Source organism: Erithacus rubecula, assembly GCF_903797595.1.
Source record: "Erithacus rubecula genome assembly, chromosome: 19".
In the NCBI taxonomy this organism is placed as follows: domain Eukaryota; kingdom Metazoa; phylum Chordata; class Aves; order Passeriformes; family Muscicapidae; genus Erithacus; species Erithacus rubecula.
The window spans coordinates 3,018,927-3,042,860 of record NC_136671.1 but is presented as its reverse complement, the minus strand read 5'-3'; the positions used below and the strand labels follow the sequence as shown (position 1 = coordinate 3,042,860).

Below are 23,934 nucleotides of genomic sequence, written 5' to 3'. Positions count from 1 at the left end.
GTGGAGCAGCGCGGGGATTGGCCGGGGCGCGGGGCGGGCGATGCCGATTGGCCCGGGCGGGGCCGGGGGGGCGGGCGGGGCGCTGAGGGGAGGAGGGCCCAGGTGCGGCGGCACCCGCTGGCGTCGGGCGGGCGCGGCGGCGGGCGCGGGATGGAGGCGCTGCCAGGTGAGCTCGGGCCGGGCCGGCCTCGCCCTCGCGGCGGGAGCCGCCCTCCGCCACCGCGGGGCGGGCGCGCGTACGCGAGGCCGCGGCTCCCGTCGGCCGCGCCGCCGTTGTGCGGTGCATTGGCGGTGTCGCGGGGCGGCCCCTGCGGGGCTCAGCGGGGCCCCTGCCTCCGGAGCCCGCGCCCCGGCCGGCTGTCAGCCCTTGGCTGCGGAGCGTTCTGGAGCCGGTCCGCGGCTCCCTGCAGCGAGCGGCACCGCCGGTTCGTGGCCACGCGCGCGGCCCCGGGGGCTCCGGGCGGGTCTCCGCAGCCCCGGCGCGATGCGATCGGCGGCAGGGCCGTGGGAGATGCGGCCCGTCCCGCCCCGAGGCGGCCGCACCAGCGCGGGGTCCCGCAGCGCAGGTGCCCGCGGCCCTGCCGGTGCCACTCACCCGCCCCTCTTGTCCCGCCCGAGTTCCCGCGGTGCCCCCGAGGTTCGGCCGGGGCCCCTGCGGCTGCTCCGGCCTGGCCGTCTCTGCCACATTCCTCCCGTCCTGGGGAGCTCCACAAACCTGTTACATGGATTATGTCCGTTTGCGTTTCCTTCGCACTGTTTCCTGCTCTGTTTTGTTCATTTCCGTCGTTTCTCCTGCATACTGAAGCAATTTCTGTTGGATTGAGGACTGTTCGTTTCCGTTCGTGAGCTAATCAGCCTTCCTGGGTACACTTAAACAGATGTAGCACTACAGCTGAGAGTAGGTGACTGTTTCTTGAAGCTGATGGGTCAGATCCTGTAAGATGGTCGGGGAGTAATTTGTTGCTTTTAGTCAGCTGTGGTATAGTCATTGATCTTTAAATGTCTTTCACGGGATCCACAGACCCTTTTGATGCGTGTGTGTTGTGCTGGTGACGCTGAATGGAGGTGATGGAGCTGCAGAATGTTTGGTTTGCAGGTGTTTTTGGCCTGCAGCTATTTCAGAAGTTCAGCTGACTTCCAGGGCTTGGCCTGCTCGGAGTGGAGAGCACTGGCTGCGTGTGCATGGAGGCACAGCCACACGTAGCTTTGCCTTTTATTCCCAAGCCCATTTGGTGTGCTGAAAAGGCGTTTGCTTTATAGGACAACACAGGAAGGGTCAGGTTTTTTCAAGGTTCTCCTATCCTTTCCTCTACTGTGCAGATCTGAGCTCAGGTGGAGTTCTTGGTGTTCTGGATTAGCAGGAGGGCACAGGGGCAGGTGCTGCAGGTGTGGAGTTGATGCACATTTGGGAATTGAAGTAGTGACCAACACCACTTGTCACATTTGAAGGAACCATTTGAGCTTTACAGTGTGCATGGAGACCTTTCTGTGTACTGCTGGTGATAGTGGTGCTTGTAGCTGAGCAGCAAATGTTTTTTTTTCCCTGAAATAGTTATTCATGTAAAAAGTGCAAGATCTTCACCTTGGTTAATTTTAAACATTGTCGTTGACCTACACAGTAGGGTAAAGGTGCATGGAAGGCTGATGGCTTCTGCTTTGTGTAGCTTCAAGGAACTTGACAGCGGTATCAACTTGCCTAAGCAACTACCAAGTTGTACCATTCTTTGGAAAAGGGAAGTCCGTGGTTTGTGGTTTTCCTTGTCTAAGTGCACCTTCTTCTTTAATGCAGCCTTGCTGCAAGCAAACTGTTGGTAGCAGGAAGAAACGGGTTTGGGATCTGCTCAGCTCTGTGACATTTCTTGTGCTATCCTGTGCTGACCTAAGATTCCTGACTCTTTAATATGCCTGCGCTGCCCTTGGGATTTTGGATAGTATTTATTTGTGTGCCAAATGTTCTTTGTGCACAAGCTTTTATTCTGTTTCCCCAGCTTGCTTGCATCTAAGTAACCAGCTCTCTCTGGGGCTTTCTGGCAGTTCTAGCAAAAACTATTATGGCTCTATTATAACTATTATAAGTGTTTTCTGAAAGGGCAATAGGCCAGTAGCATCACTCCCCATTCCTAAGTCTGACAGTAGTCTGGTGCCATCTGTACAGTCTTTATGGGAAAATTCATTCAAGAGTGTAATTCCTTCCTGGTAGTCTAGTTCTCTACTGAATAAAGTTTGCCTTTCCTTTCTTTCAGTTCTGGGAAATCCAGTTAATTATACAAATGAGAGCAAACGTTATGTGCTGAGTCAGTGGTGTGGGGGAAGCAGTAGTTTGGCTTCCTGGCCTAGCATAGTTCCCTGTTGGAGTTGTTGTACTAGACCAGTGTTGCCTTCCTGAAATCTCTGCTCTGACACAGTTGTAAATGAATGATTTTATGTGAGAAGTCATATTTTTTTCTTCTGAAGAGTGTAAAGGAGCAGATGTCACATCTGGAGAAAAAAATTATACAAGATATGAAAGTTTGGTTTGGGAGCTCCCACTCAGGTTATAGACAGCTTTCCATGTGGGAAGACTTTCCTGTCAGTTGCTCTGTTGAAGGTTGTTCTTTATGTAGGATGTACTGATCTTTGTTTCCTCTGGTGTAAACTGTTTGACCCTTATTGCTGCGTGCAGGTGAAGAAGTCTGGAGATGTCTGGGCTGTGGGGACAGCATCGCTGCTGGGCAGCGCCTGCACAAGACTGTCAACGAAGCTTGGCACATCTCCTGTTTCCGGTAGGTGAAGCTTCAGCCTTTGAACTGTGTTGTTGCACTGCCTGGGACCTGCTGGTGAAGTACCAACATGAGCTGGGAATTCCTGCAGTGATCTTGTGCCTGACCTGAGCTCTTGTTTGTGGCCATACCTCAGGGACGACATCCAGTCCCAGCAGCAGCTGACACTGCCTGGCAGAGTGTGGCTGTGCTGACGCAGACGGGATGCAGATAAAGTGCAAATAAAAGCTCTGATTTATTGGTGGTGGCAGAAGCCATGGGTTGCATGTTTGTCTTCTGCAGCATTCCAAAGTAGTGGCCAGGCAATTTGCAAAGCCTGTTGCTTTTTCCATGTGTGGTAGGTGCAAGGGTGTTATCAGGGTGCTGATAGAGAGGAGGAAAGAGAGAGAGATCTTGCCTTTTCCTTTCTCTCCTTTTCAGACTCTTAAGACAGACAAATTAATGAAATCTGTTAGATAATGTTGCTGTTGGCAAGGACAGAAAGGGATGTCTGCCATGCTTTTTCCTGTTGGTAGGAGTAATGCCTCTTTTTGATGGTCCATGAATACTCAGTCCAGTTTTCATGCTCCAGAATCGCATTTCTGTATTTTTGAGAAGGGTTGAGTACCTGCAGCTTCTACTGGCTTCTATGTTGGCTTGGATATGGGGAGGCTAATGTTTTGGATACAGTTAAAGAAAATGGGGGGAAAGGAAGCCAAAATGTGGCTTTGGAGGAATGTCTTCCGTGCCAAAATAAGCATTTATTGTCCTCGTTTAAAGAACAAAAAAAAAAAAAAAAAAACCAGCAAAATACCCCAACTTTGTTGAAGTGAGGATTGTGGTTATTAAAAAAAAATGCACCTCATGCTGCCAAAGCTGTGCAGACCCAGTTGACTCGGAAAATGCTGTTACAGTCACACATTAATAATCACAATTACACTTTGATATCATGACAAATCCCAGTATTTTGGACTTCTGTTGGTTTTAGTACTCATGTTTAGCTACAGTGAAGCAACTTTTCTTAATCCTGGTTTTCTGTTCTCCCTGAAGGACTAGTATCCTGTTGTTGGGCTTCCCTAGATGGTGCCAGTAGCCAAACCCCAAGCTGTGTGTGCTGGGAAGTCTGTCCCTCTTGCTATTGAATGTATTTCTCTTGTGGGTCTTGATTTGCAATTGTCTTGGTGCTTCTTGCTGTTGGTGCTGCTGAGGTGAGAAACAGCTGAGCTGGAAGCAATTGTCTTGGTGCTTCTTGCTGTTGGTGCTGCTGAGGTGAGAAACAGCTGAGCTGGAAGCAAATCCTGCCTTTGGGACACTTAACAGATAATTTGTTTTCATAGATTATATTGTTTAATGGCAGTTAGGTTGTTGGTTCTGGGCTGGTTGATTGGTTCTGGTACAAGTGACGACATCAACCTTTCCCTGAGCTGTGCAGTCACTTCTTGCATTTGCTGATGCACTTCTTGTGTTCTGTGCTTTTGGCCAGAGCACAAACTGTGCCGCTGTGCTCAGTGAGCAGTTGGAACCTGCAGGAAAGGAAGCTGCCCTTCCCTTTTTCCTAGTTCCAGGGTAGGACTGTACATGAAAACAAGTTTCCAGTTTGCACTGTGTTCCTCCTTTTCTTCTGCTGTCCCTAAACCATGCTGAGCAGCAGCCTTGTGCCTGATATCCCAAAGCCAAACTTGAAAAAGCCTCTGAGGGTAGGAGGCTTTGGCAGCTGGTAGCTGTGAGTTCCGGCAGCTCTTGTGGAGTGTTTTTTACAGTCTTCCTGTGGATTAGCTGACTCCCTGGCCTGGCACATAATTTCTCTAATGCTGATTGGCACTGCTCCAGCCTCGTTAGCTCTGTTTATTCTTGGTCAGGCTTGGCGCTGGCAGGAGCTGACGTACATGAGCGTCTCCGAGGATTTAAGTTTTTGTCACTTCCCTCCTTGCTCAAACTGCATGTACAGGAGCTTTTGTCTCTGAAACCTGGATTTTCTCTGCTGTGGTTTGAGGGAAGAGCAAATCCCTGTTTGTAGATCTTGGATATTTTAAACTGTTCTTTGGCCAGCTGGTTCCTTAGGCTTGAATCTGATGGGTTGGATCTGGCTGAGGAAGCTTCTTGGATGTTTCTGTCCCAGTGTCTGTTGTGAATTAACTCTGAATGTGCTTTTGTGCCTCTGAGTTCTGTTGAGACAGCATATGCTTTCAAAGGTCACTGCATTTCACAGTTTGACTGGATTTGGAAATTGCATTGCACAGAACTTCAAACATTACACTAAGAAAGGGAAAGACAGAAGTGAAAAGGTGTCTTTTTCCTAGGTCTGGATCACTTTTACCTCAGGGGATTATTGGAAGACCCTTTTTTGACCAAGAGCTTGTTGGTTTTATTGTTTTCAGTCCAACTTTTTTCCATGTTGCAAAATAGAAGGTAATGCCTTGAATTCTACTTTTTAATAAAATATTATTAACAGTGTTTATTTTTGATGTTTTGTGTTGTTTTTGTTTTTCTGCACTTAATGACAAATGAAATTAAAGACAATCCCCACTTTCTGTAGGGATATTGTGTATTTGAATTGGAGTAGTGGAAAATTGATGCATAGGAAAAAAATAATTGGAAATGGTGGCAGGAATTCCTACTGTAGCAGGGTGCTTAAGCACTTTTTAGGAAGGAAGACAGCTGAGGCTCAGTTCCTTCCTAACCATGAAATAAAAGAGCATGTCTAACACTGTGGTCTATAAAATAAACCTAATTTAAGTAGCCAAGCAACACTGGCTTGCTGCAGAAATCTCAACCAAAAGCCAAAGCCAGAAAAAATGTTCACAGTATATCCTCAAAAGTAGTAGAAGGTGATGGACTACTGGTGATTTTACAGTAACAGATTTTAAATGTAGTTTATACCCAAACCAGTTAATTAAAGGCTGAAAAATCATCAGGAGTTTGAAGAGCACTGGATTAGCTGTCTGTGGATCAAGGGGGTGCCCTAAGCTCCAGCCTATTGAACAGAAAGAAACACTACTAATTTCACAGCTTTAATGATTTGATTGTCTTACAAGGATGTGACTTTTTTTTTTTTCTATACTGAATGCTATATTTTGTGTTGTACAGAAATATTTTTTTCTCAGCAAAACTCAGTAAATCACTTTGATTCTTTTTATATTTGGGGGCAGGAGAAAGCAAGCCAGGCAAACTTGTATGAAGACTATATATAATTAAACCTGCTCTATGGGTGCAGGATAAACTAGATGATTTCTGAGGGTATTTTTATAAATCTGTTTTCTGTTTTTAGTATATCTACTATCAATTTATATTTGAATCAGGTAATTTTGGTGTCTTAGGGATGATCAAGAGATTGTTACATGATCAATCTCCAGTGACTGTAGGATTTTGGTCTCCCAGTGCCTACTAGCACTCCATTATCCTCAGAGTTACAACCTTCTGTCCACTATCTTCAGAAATCCTGTATTGCAATTTAAATTCATTTCTTCTAGCCATGTTCATGAAAAACAAGCTTTTTCCCTGCTTCTGTTATCCACATAACCTTCCCCCATCAGAAAGCAGATTGTGTCTCTCATCAGTCCCTTGCACAAGGCAGAAGCCCTGGACTTAGTGGATTTAGCTTTTTCTCCAGGCTGTATTTTCTAGACTTTAGAGCACTTCTGTTGGCTCAGTCTCTTTGGCAGAGGCCTTAATTTTCCAAAAGCAGCTCCTTCCTCAAAGGACAAATGGTTGAACAGGATTTGAAGGATAAATATGGACACATGAAGAGGTAAGCAAAGGTGTGTATTAGGAGGAATTTCAATTGTGGGATGTTTGAATTTTCCTTTAGCTTTTCATCTGTGAGCACAAGACAGGTTTATACACAGAACAGCTGAGTTTGAGAGCAGGAGAAGGAGCCGTAGTTATAAAAGGCAGCTGAATTAAGAAGCAGGAAGATAAAAATCTCCTCTTCCCTCTCTTCTCCAGTTTCTGTCAGTTACAGAAAGTTAATGATAGGGGCCTCAGAGGTGAGAACTCATCACTAATCCTGCAGACTCCTGGGAGTTTCCTTTGGTGGTGTCTTCTTCAGCATTGAAATTCAGGAGCTCACTATCAGATTCAGGGAGAAATAGTTGCCTGTTGGCACTCAGATCACTATGACCATTCAGGAGTTTACACATTCAAAGGAACAATGAAGCACTTTGCAGGTGGCCGAATTCCTCAGGGCAATCTATCAGATGCAGGGCATCAATGACCAGCCTTTTTGTTTAAGGAGGAGTGGGGAATTCCAGTCCAAACTTTCTTTTGGTTGAATTGGCAGCTTGTCCTTTAGGGCACTGTTATCGAGCGTTATTATATCAAGGTAATTAGAATTAGTCACACAGCCCAGAATGTGGTAGGCTTTCTCAGGAGTGAGGCAGAATCCTTCCCTGAGGAGTTCCTGGTCTTCACAGCCCAAAGCAGCACGTTAAGGAGTGAGGATGCAGTGGTGTAAGTGCCAGTCTTGCTGCCATGTCTGCTGCATTTACAGAGCAGAAGTTTCCCAAACCCTAAAGTTTCAGCCCGCTCACATTCAGGAGGGCTGCAGCCATCAGGCGAGTGTGGTGGGGATAAAACCTCTCTTCCTGATGTGCTTGGTGATGTGAGGTTCTGAGAAGCATCACGGTGTTGTTCTGAAGTAGTGCTGCTGATTTGCAGTGCTGGAGCTGAGCTTCACGTCACTGTTCTAGTTTATTCTAGATCCGTGTGCTGGAGCTCCCGGAGGTACGTGCAGATCCAAAGGTGCTGGTTTCAGGAGTGACTGTATTGGTTTCAGGAATGACTGTATTGGTTTCAGGAGCTGATTCTTGTCTTTCAGCAGCAGCAAAGCCACGTGTTACACCTTAAGTGCCTTGGAAATACAATGAGGTGTTGGGATTGCACTGAAGTATTTGGAATGCCTCCAAGCTGCGCCCATGCTTGCAGAAGGAAAGGCTGCAAACTCTTCAGGCATCAAGCAGATTCCTCTTCCCTCAGTCCCACACATACTGAAGTGTCTGTCTGTGCCAGGAAAAGTTTGTGTATCTTAGGGCTGGCGGATGTGCTGAGCAATACATCTGTCTGCAGATCTGCTGCTGAGCAGCACGGGATGTGTGGCAGTGTCGAGAGGCTGCCCAGCCCCAGGTGGCTCAAGGTATTCAGCACTGGAATATCACAACAGCTGTGGGATTCATTTCTCTGGGGGACAGTCTGTAATGGCTGAGAATCAGTGATAAATATCATGTATGTAGTCGTCAAGTTTTTTCATGTTTCTTTTAATTTGTTAGTTATAGTCTTTCTGGCAAAAGTTACTGCACAGTTCTAAACCATAATGAGGAAAAAAGCTCCCCCTGTCATGACTACCTGTTTATAGTAGAAATGCTGTCAGCATTTGCAGGAGTGAAGTTGCTGATGTCTGACTTTACTTGGTGAAAAAGAAACTCCCGTGCATTTTGGCTCCCAGAGATGGTATCGATGAAATTATAAAAGATCTTCCCCGACACACACACACCTGTTATCAGCAGATTTGAAGAACAGTCATTCTGGCAGGAATTCAGATCAAGAACGTATGAACACATTAACACCTTTTCACAGCCCTTTTATCAGAGACACCGTGTTCTCAAATAGGTCATAGAGACAACAGAAAAAGCAAGAAGTAACAAGACATTTCTGTGTAGCCAAAGTAACTTACTGGCTGCTGCTGCTGGGTCTTGCTGCAGAAGTAAAATGATTTTGATAAGAAGTTTCCTGTTTAAATAGACATTTGACTATGTGTCCTTTGGCTTTAAGGAAGTCTTAAAATCCTTTCCTAGTTGCTTAGCTGTCTGGGTGGTTTTTATTACTTTGAAGTTCGGCTTTATCTGCTGGCTTCATTCACAGACTAGCTGGCTGCTTATCACATCTGTGGATCAAGCCTTAAGGTTTTGTCTGCAGAGTTGGGATTTATGAGGTCACGTGGAATGCCCCTCGGAGGGTGTAGAGCAGCAGAATTGTGGGGCAGGGCTTTTGTGTGGAGGTGCTGGAGTTGGGAGGGGCTGGAGGTGTCTGTGTGTGTGTGTGTGTGTGCTGGGGAGGTGCTGATAGCCAGGGAAGTGCAGCGCTGCGAGCACTGGCCCCTTTTCAGCAGGCAACATATAGAGAATGTGGGAGACCAGAGCGCATTCCTAGACACAGACTCACCGTGTTGCTGCTTCCAGTAGAGCTGTGTGAAATGTCACAAGGAATTAGACCCGTGCTGGAACTGACAAGCACATCGGGCTCTGCTGCACTAGGCTTCACTGCACTTTTATAGCCAAGCTTACAGCTACACTGAATGCGGAAATTGAGAAATTTTTTTCTCTTCAGAAAGGTGGCTGCTTCTTAAAAGTTAAATTAAAAAAAAAAAAAAAAAGCTTAAGAAAGGAGAAAAAAAGAACACAAAAAGCTGTTTAGGTTTCTGCAACAGCGAGCAGCAGCTGTCAAATCTGCAGCCAAGACTGCCTTGTTCCAGCCCCAAGCGTCTTTGGAACAGTGTGCCAGCTGAGACGAGCATCTCCAGGAAAAGCACATTAGACTGCTCTTGCCTCTGGAACAGAGCATGGTTTTCAGGCTGTGTTCAGGCATGCCAGGCTTTGCTGACTGCACAAAAATGGGCGGGCTTGGTGCAGCAGCATATGTTTGTTGCATTTTTGAGTGTCTTGCCCGTAGCTCTAGCTGATTAGGTCACTAGAGATCATGCTTGGCTTCAGACTAGCACAGCGATACAACTGCATGTGCTGTGAGCTGGAGAGAGCACTCCGTGCTGATCTGTACCTCTCTGCTTCCATTCAGGAGATGATTATTCAGTTAAAGTAATGATCTCTTAAAACGGTATTGAAAAGCAAGCAGTTTTTCCTTGGATGAAGCACACTGTGGGTTCGCCCTGCAGCAGGGTGAAACCCCGCCCACTGAGAAGGGTTTAGGAATGTATATAGTTAATTTGATTTACTTGGAGATGTGGCTCGTTGCCGACTTTGACTCCTGCATTAGAGCGTGCGGCTGCTGCAAAGACAAGTTTCACGTGTGCGTGCTTGTATTCCTTGGCCGAAGCTGCTCTCTGAATGCGCAGCCCCTCTGAGGGTCAGAGCTCCACCCCGTGAAGGAGCAGAGCCCTCTGAGGCTCCGGAGCCGCCGCTGTCCTGCCATGGCTCCTCCTCCCCTCCCACCCTTGGGTGGAACCAGAGAAGGGAGAACTTGCAGTGGTTTGCAGGCAGCAGAGCTCGCACAACTACTGCAGCAGCATGTCCCACTAGCCCGGTGAGCAGTGATCCTGCCCTTCCCGAGGTGCTGCTGCTGCTGCTGAGCACAGGACAAGATGGTTATAGCAATGGGAGCCAGGAAAAATCTGAAAAGGAATGAGCAGCCGAGAGACCTGGCGTTCCTTGGGCAGCTTCAAAGGGAGGTGAAGTGTCTGAATCAGCGCAAGAGTAAATGAGCACTGGCTGCTGCCATGTTGGCAGAACAGAGCTGTTTAGAGGTAGTTGGACAAGCTTGTGGCTGATCCGGTTTATCCAGTGTTGAAGATGGGAAGTTACTTGTCTGCTCCAGCTTACTTCGCTCCCAAGGATCCCTTTCGGTAAGTGTTGCACAGGATTAGCGGGGGCCTCCAGAGAGTGGTTTCCCCCTGTGATGCCATCCCAGGCAGTCAGTGAGGCTGGAAGAATGAGTCCCGTGATCCTGTGCTGGAAACATCCAGCCTCAAACTGGGATTCCATGTTGCTTTGAGGAGGTGACAGGGAAGATTCCTATTGCCAGACCCTTCCCAGCTCCCTGGTTCTAGGGAACAGCTCCAGTGTGTGCACAGCCTGGCAGGCTCCCTTTCAGAGAACACTCCCTGTGCCACACTACCCTGTGTCCCTGTGCGTTGCTTACCAGCAGAGGAATGGGATTAATGTGCCTGCTGCTGCTTCTCTTCCAAAGCTCCTTGTGACTGGGTGAGGTGAGGTGCTGCTGTGGGAGTTCAGGAAGGCAATGTAATCTGCAGCGAGGCAGCACATAATCCTGTTTAAGAAATCAAGCACTTTGCAGGTAACTAGGGATGAGCGGCACACTTCCCTTAAATGGAAAGGATTCTTCTGTGATATTTTGGTTAATTCAACTTTTATTCAGTTTTGGTCCAATTGAACAAATGAGAATTGAAAAAGGTGATAGTTCCAGAACAACACTTTGACTGCATTGCATGTCCACAGTGAGAAAAGTCAGTGGGGCTGAACACAGCCAGGCTGGTGATTGACACTGATGTGCTGATTAGGTAGATGGATGGGGAAAAGGCACAGCTTGCACTTTCATTGTCTCCCTTCTATCCCCTCTGCTTGGCTTTGCTTGTTATTGATCCTGTTCTGCAAACACTTTTGTACTGGTTTAGGAGTAAGGAGCCTACTGATAAAACAGTCTAGGACAGGAATAAATACTGCTGCACAGTTGCTGAGCTTCTTGAGGCAACTTTCTGAAACAGCAGTTGCTTTCAGAAGAAGGAAAGTGAGTAGACACTCATTATTTGTAATAGGTGTAGGGTATTATGTTAAGCCACAGATACACGTTCTCCTGAGTGTGTGGAAATGGTTTTGCATAGTCAGAGCTTAAGCACTCTGTCTTTCTAGCAGTCTGTTTTCTAGCGTCTGTTCTTGCTTGTCTGGTGTCTCTTACGTAGCCAGTGCACACACTGCTGCTGAGCCCGGGTGAGTAAGCCTGTGGGTGAGCTGCAGCCCAGGGTAGTGCTTTATTCTGCAGCTCTCTGGCTGTGTGACTGTCCTCTCCCTGCCCTGCCTGCGAGCTGGAGCCGCGGCTCTCCCGAGCCTGTGTAGCGTTAACTGATCTGGCCTGACAGTGTGTGTGAGGGGGGCATTTTGTTAATGAGCCCTTTTCCAAGGGATCTGTCTCTTCAGTACCAGGGAAGGCTTTGCTTCCATGAAGGTATTGGCTTTCATTTAGCTGTAAAAGAGATGCCACCAGTGCTGCTTTTCATCTGAAACTAGCCTGGTTACTTGTTGTGACCTGATCCTCCTGCCACCCCCCACAAAACCAAGAGTCCATGGAGCAGTGATTTCTGAGCTCTCTTTGCACTTGCTGTGCTGCAGAGCATCAGGGCTGAACTCTGCACCCAGATGCTGCCTGTGGTTCCTGGAGGATGGCTGTGGGAGGTAGATTAATTTATTCTGTATAGCCAAAGATGGGAAGCGAAGAATTATAATGTTTGGTCTGTATAACTCAGGGTTCTACAGCTCTGAAAATGGTGGCTGGGCAGCAAGAGGAAACACGTCAGGTATGGCTGTAAGCAATCCTCCATGAAGCTTGATTACCGTGGTTTGCTACTCTGTAATAAGAATGGCAAATAATCTAGGAGAAGATTAGTGGTTTCTAATCTATAGAAGATATAGGAGCATGGCATACTCCTTTCTTTTGCTTGTGGTGACTGGCAAAGGTTAGCTTCCTTAATACTTGTAGCAGTAATTGCGTTCCTGTCTCAGCTGATAGGAACTTGCTGCAAAGGCACAGCTCCAGTGAGGGGGCAGAGGAAGAAATGGCAACTCTTGTATCTTCTGGGATAAAATTCTGACATATCTCTTCAATGAGAGACTTGTGGAACAAACACGTGATGCTTTTATCATTTGGTGAAGGCATCAGAGCCATACCTGTGTGCTGTCAGCCAGTTTCCCCACACCTGCCCAATCTCAGCCTTTTGGAGGTTACAGAATGCACAACAAGTAACAAAGGTGCTGCTTGGCAGCATGGGCTGCACCGTGTCCTGTTCCTGGCAGGGATTAAGGAAGCAGCCAGCCAGCCCCATTCCAGCATCCAGCCTCTCCAGGGCTGCTTGCTCTGCTCCTGTTGCCTCATTGCGCAGGGTGGGGTTCTGAGCCTTAAGCTGCAAACTTGTCCTGCCCAGATTTGTTTAATTACATAGCAGAGAACTGACTGCTTGCTGGCTCCACCTCCTCACCTTCATTTTGCTATGGGTGTGTTCCAAATTAGATACCAGTGCTTGTTTCCGGATGGAAGCAAATTTAACTAAGAGATGTAAAGTTGAATCAAGCCATTTAGTTCTAGAGGAAGGGAAAAGGGAAGACAAATGCATGTGATCCCATGGAGCCCACCTAAACAGAATTGCAGTTTGTCTTGCTTTTGCAGAAATTTTGCATTTACTTAGGGAGAAAAAGGAAGGGCTTAATATGAAATTGAAGAGGAGTAAGGACGGGAAGGTGATGTGCTTAAAAACAAATGAGTGACCCACCTGCGTGGAGAGAACATAGTAAGTCAAGTCCTGAAATCCTGGTGAAGCAGTTTCCAGCATTGCTGTCTGCATCCCAAGTGCAGGTCTGGTCACAGCTCCCTGTTTGAAGATGTAATCACTCCTGGAGCACACACACTGGTACAGGCATGCATGGAGGAGTTGGATAAGTCTGAGGGATCCTATTTGCCCATGCTGAGCCAGATGTTCCTGCCACAAAATGATAGAAATCTTTGCTGTTAGTCTCCACTTGCTCTTTTTTCCCTCCCACTCACCTATTTGCTCATTCAGCACGGGGTATTTACTGCAAAAGGAAGCCAAAGGCCAGTGGTTGAAGGCAGAATGCACTGGGATGCCCTCTGGGTCTCTTGCATACCAGGAGCAGGGTGTAACCATGACAGTGCCCCCAGGCTGGGGCTCTGGTGATGTATGTGCCATGTACAGCAATCTGAAATTACTGTTCCCTCTGCTTCACACAAATTTGGCAGGGCCTGTTGCATGTGCTGGAGTTCTTTCCCATCACTTGGAGGAGGGACAGGATTTGATGCTCCTCAGCTGGGAGAACAAACACTGTGCAAGCCAAATACATTTTCAGGAGCAATCTTCCTGAGCAGAGGGTGCAGCACTGAATACTCCATGAGGTGTTTTTCCCTAAAGCCAAAGGCTGCTTACAAGCAGCTTTATCTTGTTGCTTTGCAGTCTTTTGAGATGGAGCAAATACCTCTCCATGCTCTCTTGGAGCATGACCAGCCACACATATCATCACACTCATTGCAAGCTGCTGGAGTTTACAAGGAATGTCTTTGGCACAAATAAGCTTTTAGGAAGCTTGTGAGAGGTGAAGTCAACTGTAGCTCTCAGCCTTGGGAGCATGTCAAAAGTGCTCCTCCAGTGCCACCAGCAGACTCCAGCACACTGGGTGCTGAGGGAGACTGGCTGCCCAGAGGGACACCCACCCAATCCCCCACCCCACTGCAGTGGTTCCCCCCCAGTGCAGTAACTGACACAGGTGTTGGGATAGGGAACAGAAGAAAGTCTTCTCACATTTGGGAAAATACTGTACCAATGACAGCATTGATCCTCAAGGTGTTTCTTTGAACCAGTTATTGGTGACTAACCTGCTTTGGATTCTACACTCAGAAATGTCCTGCCAGACTTATTTTCCTTTTAAAGTCTGAGAACATACTGCCCAGGGCTAATGGAATAATCCTTACTGATGCAACTCCTGTCTGTGCCTTATCTCTCCAGCAAGTCACACCTCCATGCTGCTGAAGTTAAACTCCCTTGCCCAGTGCATCTTGCTGAGGCAGGATTATTTTGTATTCAGCAAGTCTGGGTTCTGCTTGTGATTTGCTAAAAAGGTGTCTGCAGTAGAATTGCTGCATTTTTTTCCTTGGTTATTTTTTGGGGGGGAGGAGGTTTGTTTCTTAAAAGGATGTAGATAGATGATTAATAATGGTTTCTTGTTGAAATAGATGCTGAACAGATATGTGAGGGATTTGGGAATTCTCTTTATGAAGTCAGAGAATTCATATTTATTATTTAGGTTATTTTGGGGGGTTGCTCATGGTGTTTATTGTTGCATGCACTGTGATCAGCAGGAGGGAGAGCAGTTGGCTGGGAGAAGTGGGCTTTCATCACAGTTAATTGGTGAGTGCAGTAAGTGTATGGGGCTCAGGGGATGAACTGCTTTGAAAACTCTCCCTCAAATGCAGACTGCTGCAGTTTACCTTTTGGGAGAGGCCTTGGTACAGAACAATAGAAAAGCTTTCCAGAAAGGTTGGAACAAAACTGGCTTTGCACTTCAAAGGGAAGTGGATCCTGCCTCTTTGTTCTGCTTCCTAAACTGGCAGGGAAGGCAGGTGCCCTGGCACAAGGATGGTGCTATAGAAACACCAAGCAGAAACAGAGCAGAGCCCTTGCTGTGCTGGGCAGCTCTGCAGCTGGAAACTTGCATCAGAAAGAGGGAGAAAGCAGAGGAGCAAAATATGCAAAGCAAAATTTATAAACCTACTGATGTGTTTCAATGTGTGGGATTTGTTGTAAACTTTGGAAGCTTCTTTTTCTTTGTACTGATTGACTCTACCTCTCCTTACAAACCTTGGGTTTGGTGCTAATTTTCAGTTCAAAGAGCACTGGGAAGTGGAAGGGTTTAGTACACCCTTAACTGGCAGACCTACCTAGTGGAGAGCTGCTGCTGAATGTCAGGAAAGGACCATTGATTTGTGACTTGTTGCCAACTGGATCTTTGTTCCTTTATTTCCTTCAAGGTGCTCTGAATGCCAGGATCCCCTCACTAACTGGTACTATGAGAAAGATGGGAAGCTGTACTGTCACAAAGACTACTGGGGGAAGTTTGGGGAATCTTGCCATGGCTGCTCTCTGCTGATGACTGGACCTGTGATGGTAAGGACTTTGAAGGACTCCTGCCTGGAGGCAGGACATGCCTGCCTCTATCTCCTCAAACTTACTGGGAGTTATCTTAGGCATTCAGTTCACCAAATAAACTGAGGGTAATAATCTCCTTATTTCTCTAATCAAAGATTAGAAATGAAGCTTGTGTGTGCATCTTCTAGATAAAAATTAATTTTGAATCAAGGTAGCTGTTAAAGGAGGGAGATGTGAGGATCTGAGGCACATGAACAAATCAGGTGCTGAAAAGTACAGAGCTGAGAAGCAGAAAGGTGATTCAGGGGAGATCTGTTCAGCTTCTGTAGCACAGTGCCTCAGTGTCTCCAGGGGTGATTTTCCACTGCACTGTGGAGTCAAACTCTCAGCAGCAGGTTCTGGCTGTTGGGAAGGTTGCTATCCAAGTCCCACCTGGGTTGTGGCCAGAGTGCTTTTTCAGGCTCACAGTGTCTTGAAGCAATGCTAGCCCCAGCTGCTTTGATGCATTGAACTCTTCCTGCACAATATGGGATCACCTAAATGTTTGCCTCCTGCCACAGCCTTGCAAATATTTAAACTTTGACTGCCAATAATGAAACAAACCATTATGTGTCTAGAGCCTAAATAAAAAGTAGGATGGTACTTAGTAATATGATTGCTAATTCAAAAGGAAATATTGAGAAATGTGCAGACAATTTCTCATTGGCTGCAAAAGTCTTTGTCACTAAAGGAAGTTCTCATAAGAAAAATAGAAAACCAGAACAATTAATAAAAATATTCTATAAAGGTATTTTTTGTCTCAGTTTGCACTTTTTTTTCTGTCAGCTGGCTGGTTAAATATCTGAATTTGTGCACTGCCTGTCTGCCAAAAAAAAAAGCCCTTTCAGCTTTATTAATTCAGGCGTAACATTAGTTATCTTGCCAAGAGCAACTGAACAGGAAGGTTTAATACCTTGTTTACTAGTCTGCAGCAGACCATCAACTATTTTTGATAGTTGAGCAGCTGCCAAATATAGCAGAGGTTCCTGGGACAGGAGCTTTGCTTAGAGTATTGATTTGTTTGTTTTGGAGTTCTGCAAACAAGGTGCAGTGGATAGGTTTCAGGAAAGACAGAATGGGCTGATAGAAATCTGCAATAAAAAACTGCACTTGCCTTAGAGATGTGAATGGACACATTAATTGGAGAGGAAAGCGGGATCTGCATCTGCTGATGGGTGTTGGCCTCCTAAGCTACTCCCTTTTCTGTCTGTAGGTGGCTGGTGAATACAAGTATCATCCAGAGTGCTTTGCTTGTATGAGCTGCAAGGTGATCATCGAAGATGGGGACACTTATGCACTGGTGCAACATTCCACTCTCTACTGGTAAGAGGAGCTGCACTTTGCCACAGAGCTGCTCCCTGCTGAGTGTAAGCTGTGTGCAGCTGGCTCAGAGTGGATCAGCTGAATGCCAGGCTGAGGAATGCCAGGCAGGAACTGCCTTGGAGAGAGGGAGGAAGGAGTGGTGTAAACACTAAAACTATGGCTTGTGGTCAGTGAGAGAACTCAGACTTGTGAGTTTGGCAAGGACGAATGGGACATTGTCATAATGATTTTCTTCACTTCTTCCAGTGGAAAATGCCATAACCAGATCGTGCTGACACCGATGATAGAAAAACATTCCACTGAGTCTCTGCGTGAGCAGCTGCCTTATACACTGACCCTCATCTCCATGCCGGCAGCCACGGATGGCAAGAGGGGGTTCTCTGTGTCTGTTGAAGGTGGCTGCTCCAGCTATGCTACTGGTGTCCAGGTGAAAGAGTGAGTATGACCAGGTTTTCTGCAATGTACATGTCCATGCAGAGGGAGCTGCTAAAAATCTTGCAGCACTGTTGTGCTGAGGGAATCTTGGCATTACAGGGATGTATGTTGGCTAATAGTCATTTGTATTTGGCCTTCATTTCAGTCTTGTGGCAACCTTAATGATAATTGTATCTCTCAGTGCTGTCTCCTTCAGTGAACACAAAACATTTGGACTAAAATTTTACCATTGGTGCTATGAAGAGCTCTCCAAACCAGCTCAGACCTAAGCACTTGGTCCAATGGTAGCTCCCTGTGTTGGTAGATTAGCAGTGTTTTATTTCAAAGTACCAATATGAGGGGGAATATATTTTTGATAATTTTGGCTAAACTGACTTCACATACAGGCTGTAATTCCCATATTTAGAGTTAACAGGATGCACATCAGCCCAGATGTCCGAAATGCCATCCACCCTGCAGATCGTATCCTGGAGATCAATGGAGCTCCCATTCGTACACTACAGGTAGAGGAGGTGGGTAGAGTTCTATTCTGAAGCCTCCTTCTTCTCTGCTTTCCTACATCTTTTCTCTTTCCTGACACTGTTCTCCTATCCTACATACAGTGTGTGTACACTGCTAGTACTTGTGCTGACAGGAGGAATAAACATGAAGGCAAGCTCTGCCTTCCAGCTGGAGAGGAAAATGTAACAGATGGAAATGCAGTTAGGATTCAGTCCTGATTCATTCAAACGTGAAGGGAGGTAATAAGAAAAGTCTAGGGCTGTGACAGAGGACAAAGAGGCTGGGAAGGCTTTCCCATGTACTGCTCATGAAATGCACAGATAACACACAAGGGCCCAGCTGATCCTAGGGACATTTTCCATTGGAAAAAACCTATTTGCTGTCTGTATTTACAAGTAGATGCTTTCTACAGATATCAGATGATGCTGCAAGAGTGTAAGGGGGTCACCATTACCTTCATTTCCCAAGGGTTTCATTTGCTGTTGATGGTGAAGAGAACACAAGGAGTACAAGGCATCTCTCAGACAAATCTCCATGTAGCTTTTGCAAAGCTGTTTTTTGCAGCACTGTTCAAGGTGGAAACTTGTGTAGTTTTTCAACACTTTTCAGAAAAAGTATTTAATAGAGTTATAAAATACCAGACTGGAAAGCACCTCAAGGATCATCTGATCCAATCTTTCTTGGCAAAAACACTATCTAGAGCACTGTGTCCATAAATGTGTCCAGTGTTGGGGAAGCCACCACTTTGCTGGGGAGATTTTTCCATGGGCTGATTGGTTTTTTGTAAAAAAACCTGTCTTTGTGTCTACCTGGACTTTTTCCAGGATTAATTTGTACCCGTTACTCCTTGTATTTTCCACGTAACTCCTTGTAGAAAGGGAGTCTCCGTTTTCTTTGTAGCCACTCTTTAAATACTGGAACATGGTGATAAGGTCTCCCCTAAACCTTCTCAAGGCTGAACACACTCAGTTCTCTTCAGCCTTTCCTCACGTGGCAGCTTCACAGCACTTCCATTGTCTTTTTGGCCCCTCTCTGCACCCTCTCCAGCCTGTACACATCTTTTTTATATAGGTTACTTGTAGCTGACCAGAGAGAAGTATTGGATAACATCAGGAACTTCTGTGTTGCCAGCTTCATTTGTCTGGTAGACAGTTGTGGTGCACACAACTAAACCACAACTATGGAGTGATCTCACAGAACTCTCTCCTCTGATTCCTGAGGGGCATTCCCTGTGTCTGCTCTGTCTCCTGCCACTTGCATTCTTCTGCCTGCTGCTATCCTGCCCTTTGGTCTGGTTTCAGGTGGAGGAATTGATTCGCAAGACAAGCCAGACCCTTCAGCTGCTGATCGAGCACGACCCGGTGTCGCAGCGCCTGGACAGGCTGCGCCTGGACTCCTGTCTGCCCGGCCACATGAAGACACCCATGTCCCCGCGCTCCCTGTCGCCCATGGACATCAAGGAGAGCCTGGAAGGAACGCTGCGCCGGCGCTCCCTCAGGTAAAGCCTTGCAGGCACTGCCTCTGACCTGCCTTGCCCTGTGCTCCCTGCCTGGGCAGCTTAGTCCTGGTGATCACAATGGCTGGGGACAGGGCTTATCTCTGGTGTGAGCCGTGGTATGAACAGCTGGAGAAGTCATGGAGAGCCTTGGATTCTGCTGTTGATGTGTACCCTCTCTCCATTTCCTTTCAGGATGACAAATTTTCCTTAATAAAAATAAGGAGCTGTGTTGTTAACAGAGAAAAGCTACTAAGTTTCAGAGTCAGAAAATGTAAAGGTCAGGTTTTTACAGCTTTAGATGACTGGGGAAGAACATGTACTTAAGGGGAATCTGGCTGAGATCTGGGACTTGGGAAAAAAATCTTTCTAAGAGTGGAACACTCAGTTGTTCATTTAGTCTTTTAACCAGTACTTTGTTTAGACATAGCAAGTGATGTGTCTTCACAGCTTCCTCCCCCTGCTCTCAGAGCTCCACCTCAGACTGCCAGTTGAAGAAGAGGCTGTTGTTGTTGTTAGGCAGCTCTGTCTTGGAAACTGCTCTGGATTTATAAGGAGCTTCCACAGTGCTGGGAGAGCATCTGGCTTTGGAAATAGTAAAGCACTGGAGCATTAGAACATTACAAACTGGTCCCTTGGCAGTGAATAATGTGATATGCTGGACCAAAGGCTGCCCAGCAGCTGGTCTGATCTTCCTATCATCCCTGTTTTCCAGGAGAAGTAACAGCATTTCTAAGTCTCCTGGCCCCAGCTCTCCCAAGGAACCTCTCCTCCTGAGCCGTGACATCAGTCGTTCTGAATCCCTGCGCTCCTCTTCCAGCTGCTCCCAGCAAATCTTCAGGCCCTGTGACCTCATTCATGGCGAAGTTCTAGGAAAAGGATTCTTTGGACAAGCGATCAAGGTGAGGGAGTCCTCAAACATTGATCAGTTACTCTGAGTGCAGCAATGCCTGCCTGCCTTGGCATCCTTCAGCACAGTCTTGGTGGTTTTGCCTTGCTGATAGTGATCACTCTTGAATCTTCCTCGATTTGCTCTGAGATCCATTTGTTTCATTCCCTGACCATGAGTGTCTCTGACTGCAGATGGTTTTGACTTTGTCCCCTTTGAATGTCAATCTTGACCATACATGCTCATGAGTCAGATATAGCACTCCAGAGTGCCTGTCACAGCAGCCTCCTGGTGAGGTGGGGAGAACAGGGAACAGGCTACACTCCCTTCTACAAGCAGCTTTCTTATGATGAGGTGCATTCAGCTCCCAGTATTTCTTACCCACCCTTAGTGTGGTATGTTCAGAGGTTTGCTAGGCTGATGTAGTGACCATGTCTGAGCTCCTGGCACAGCCTAAATGGCTTGTCAGTGTGGGGATAGTGGTCAGGTCTTGTGCGACTCTCACAGTTCTAATTCTCAATCAATAGCAGTTCTCTTGCATTTAAGCTCTCTGAACTTCACTGAGGGTACTCCATGAGTTCCTATCCAGACATTCCTGACAGCATCAGGGGTGACTTCCTCTGCCTTTTAAAGGTTCTGTGAGCTCCTCAGTGCTCAGACTGCACTCACCATGGGATGGGACTTCTCCCCTTACACTGGTATAAACTTGAGGTGTCTGGCCACCACGTTCATCTCATGCTTCCATGGGAGGTGTTGAGTCAGCACTACAAACCCAACACTTGATCCATACTAATGAGCATATTTCTCTTCTCCTCTGCTCATAGAGAAATAACAGGTGCAGGTAAGTGGAACCTTTGCTCTGTCGCATGCTTTTGTCATCTGTGTCCCAGCAGTTACTGGCACAAAGGCATTTCTTTTCTGCTCAAATTACCCCATGGCTATCCTGTTCTGGTGCATGCTCTGGGAGTTAAATTTGCCCCTGTGGAGTTTCATGTGACATTTGTTTCAGTTTTGCTGGTATGTCAGCTTAAGAATTTCACTTAGCCTTGCCTTGGTCTCATCACTTCCCTGTATCATTTAATATTAGATGTCCCTGGCTTTCATATCCCTGGCTGAAACATGCAGTGTTCCCTGGTTCATTACTTGTGTATGGATGCTTGATTTCAGACAGGAGCAGAAGAATATGGTACTCTTGCTTCTGTTGTGTTATTCCATACACTCATATTCCACCTCTGTCAGCTTTGTTATGTCCATGGTTCCAAACAGATCTAGTGTGTCACAGTGTTTGCAAGAACTCATAAGCTTCCTAAGTACTATAACTGGGTCATGTGTTCTGGATTTTAGTTCTAGAGGGTTTCTAAAGAACATTTTTGCCTCCTACCTTAAAAAATAAAAAAGTGACATTTTTCTTAGTCTTCAGATTGACTGGGTGTGATGCAGCAAGTACTGTATCTGGTAATTCTCTTCTGATCAGAGAGGCAAAGTGGGTATTTAGGTCCCTGGAGATCTTAGGGAGCCAGAGCTGTCCAAGTTAAGCAAACAAAGAGGAGAGGATTTCCAGGAAAGTGTGCTCATAGGAATTTGGACCCTTTCTACTTACTCCTGCACCCTATGCAAACAAGCCTGAGCTGGTTACAAAAACCCTCCATAATACAGCAAAATACCAGGAACTTGTTGGAGACAGGCAAACAGTTCTTGAGGAACTGGAAATGCTTTCCATGTCAAGAGCCAGGAAATTTATTACCTTATTATTATGATAGATTTCTTTGTGTTTTCCACTGTTCTAGGACATTCCTTGCAGGTTGAGACACACTGCTCCAAAGGAGCAAAGTAAAATTAACTGCTTCCTGCCTTACCTCAACAGCCTGTGCATTCCAGTTCCGCTTGCATGTGGGTGAAATTCAGATTCCCCATAAAACCAAAGCATTTATAATGCAGTTTTGGGCTTTTTGGTTTGGTTTTTGATGCAGGTAAACACTGATTCCTTTGCTGATACAGAATATAGCTGGTAAAGCCTGTGTACAAAATGTGAGCATCCCACCGGACAAATGCATTCCATAAGGGAGTTTTGAGGCATGCCCTAGTGTGGAGGCTTAGGCAGCCTGTGTGCATGCTCAGCCATGTGCTACCCAAACTGGAGCCTTCAGCTCTGGCATGATCCTGTGCCAGATTTAGGTAGTTTCTGTTTCACATGCAGCATCTTTGGTGAATTCCAAAAGCAGAAGTTTCACACGTTTTTTTGGCAGATCCCTGGGCTCTGAATATCCTCCCCTCTCTAGTCTTCTCTCAATGGAGGGGAATGTTACACTTTTTCAGAATTCGCAGGAGCATTTGAGCTGTGTATTTTTGAACCTTGCCTGTAGTTGTGTGTTTTGTTTCCACCAGGTGACTCACAAAGCAACAGGAAAGGTGATGGTGATGAAGGAACTGATTCGCTGTGATGAGGAAACACAGAAGACTTTCTTGACTGAGGTAGGAGCAGGATTTCAAAAAGTTCCTGAGAGCGTAGTGTGGTAGAACTCTCCCATCTTCTCCAGAGAGAGAGATCCTGCCAGCAACCTGGCAGGAATGAAGGTGCTGAGGAGGGAGACATTGCATGGGGAAAGCTGACATGAGCTGAATGTTTGCTGCAGTGAAGTGTGACTCACACTGGGCAATAGATATTGCTTCAGCTCCAGTTCATTAATTTTTCAGTGATAAGAGCAGCTTCATCAGAGGCAAATTGAGCTGTGCAGTACATAAAGGATTTATCCCTTGAGCCTTGTGCATAAGTACAAAGGATGAGGGCCAATATCTGAAAGATATTTAAGATTCATGCTGTATTTAAGCAAAGCTATTTTCTTGGTGGCTGCCTACCATGTTTTTCAAAGTCAGATTTAGCTTAAAGGCAGCTCCCTAAACACCTGACATTGCTGTTGTGGCCCTGACACACACAGCACAGACCCAATAGCTGCCCTGGAGAGTTTCTCACTCTGAAAAGTTAGCCAAACTCAAGGGAACTCTCTTTAAAGACTAAGATCAGGTTAATTGTACAGCATGAAAATGAAGAGGCAACAGTTAATTGACCGCCTTAAGGTTGGGGTTTGAGGTTTTTCAGTGATCCTTAAACAGGACTTTGAGCACTGGAGTGCTTTTCACTGCTGAATGGATCTGTCAGGACTTGTTGCATTCACTTTTTGGGGTGTCTGTTTGCAGGTGAAGGTGATGCGCAGCCTGGACCACCCCAATGTGCTGAAGTTCATTGGTGTGCTGTACAAGGACAAGAAGCTGAATCTCCTCACTGAGTACATTGAGGGGGGCACTCTGAAGGATTTCCTCCGCAATGCAGTGAGTATGGACACCTGGGACACCTGTACTCACTGAGCCTCACTGTGCTGATGCTTGTACCAGCCTTATGTACTAGTTATTAGTCTTCTGCTTTGGAGCTGTGTAGTAAAGCTGCTTTGTAGCTGTGGGTGAGCTTTTGAGGCAGGAAACCTCTTCTTTCTGGGGCTCTATTGTGTGTCTCTGACAGCTGTAAGAGTCCCTGTTGTGAAAAAGCTGCTGTCACCAGCTGGCTGGGAAGATGGTCCCTGACCATTGAGGATTTGTCTTTCAGGACCCATTCCCCTGGGAGCAGAAGGTCAGCTTTGCCAAAGGGATTGCCTCTGGAATGGTGAGTTGGACTGTCACTTCAGAACAGAGTAGACTCTGGGCTCAGGGTTAGTGGCTCCAGGAGGGTGGTGTAGGAGGGGCTGTGGACACTGCCTGAATACTGGAATTGGGTTGTTGAGTCTGTAAATGCTCAGCTGGGAACCCCTAACACCAACTTTTCTCCTTCTGTTGCAGGCTTACTTGCACTCCATGTGCATCATTCACAGAGACCTGAATTCACACAATTGCCTGATCAAGCTGGTGAGTTACA

At 46.5% G+C, this 23,934-nt stretch overlaps 1 protein-coding gene and 1 long non-coding RNA gene across 4 annotated transcripts in view; both read left to right on the top strand.

Moving 5' to 3' along the window:
• Window positions 1–88: 88 nt before the first annotated feature.
• LIMK2 (LIM domain kinase 2) overlaps window positions 89–23,934 on the top strand; it is a gene marked incomplete at its 3' end in the record, with an annotated part of 32,220 nt that continues 8,374 nt past the window's right edge. The window contains exons 1-12 of one of the 3 annotated variants that reach the window (XM_079322229.1): window positions 89–166; window positions 2,663–2,762; window positions 15,231–15,366; window positions 16,601–16,710; window positions 16,957–17,145; window positions 17,552–17,657; window positions 18,948–19,144; window positions 19,857–20,043; window positions 22,416–22,502; window positions 23,226–23,357; window positions 23,629–23,685; window positions 23,859–23,924. In XM_079322229.1, coding sequence (XP_079178355.1) covers window positions 151–166; window positions 2,663–2,762; window positions 15,231–15,366; window positions 16,601–16,710; window positions 16,957–17,145; window positions 17,552–17,657; window positions 18,948–19,144; window positions 19,857–20,043; window positions 22,416–22,502; window positions 23,226–23,357; window positions 23,629–23,685; window positions 23,859–23,924 — 1,383 coding nt within the window. In that variant the 5' untranslated portion in view covers window positions 89–150. Of the gene's footprint in view, window positions 167–2,662; window positions 2,763–9,801; window positions 10,309–15,230; window positions 15,367–16,600; window positions 16,711–16,956; window positions 17,146–17,551; window positions 17,658–18,947; window positions 19,145–19,856; window positions 20,044–22,415; window positions 22,503–23,225; window positions 23,358–23,628; window positions 23,686–23,858; window positions 23,925–23,934 lie in introns of those variants that run through there. The other 2 variants (XM_079322230.1, XM_079322231.1) reach the window with 2 other exon arrangements.
• On the top strand, window positions 2,772–5,196 carry LOC306810126. The gene is made up of 2 exons (XR_013776389.1): window positions 2,772–3,946; window positions 4,008–5,196. It is a non-coding gene; the product is annotated as an uncharacterized lncRNA (long non-coding RNA).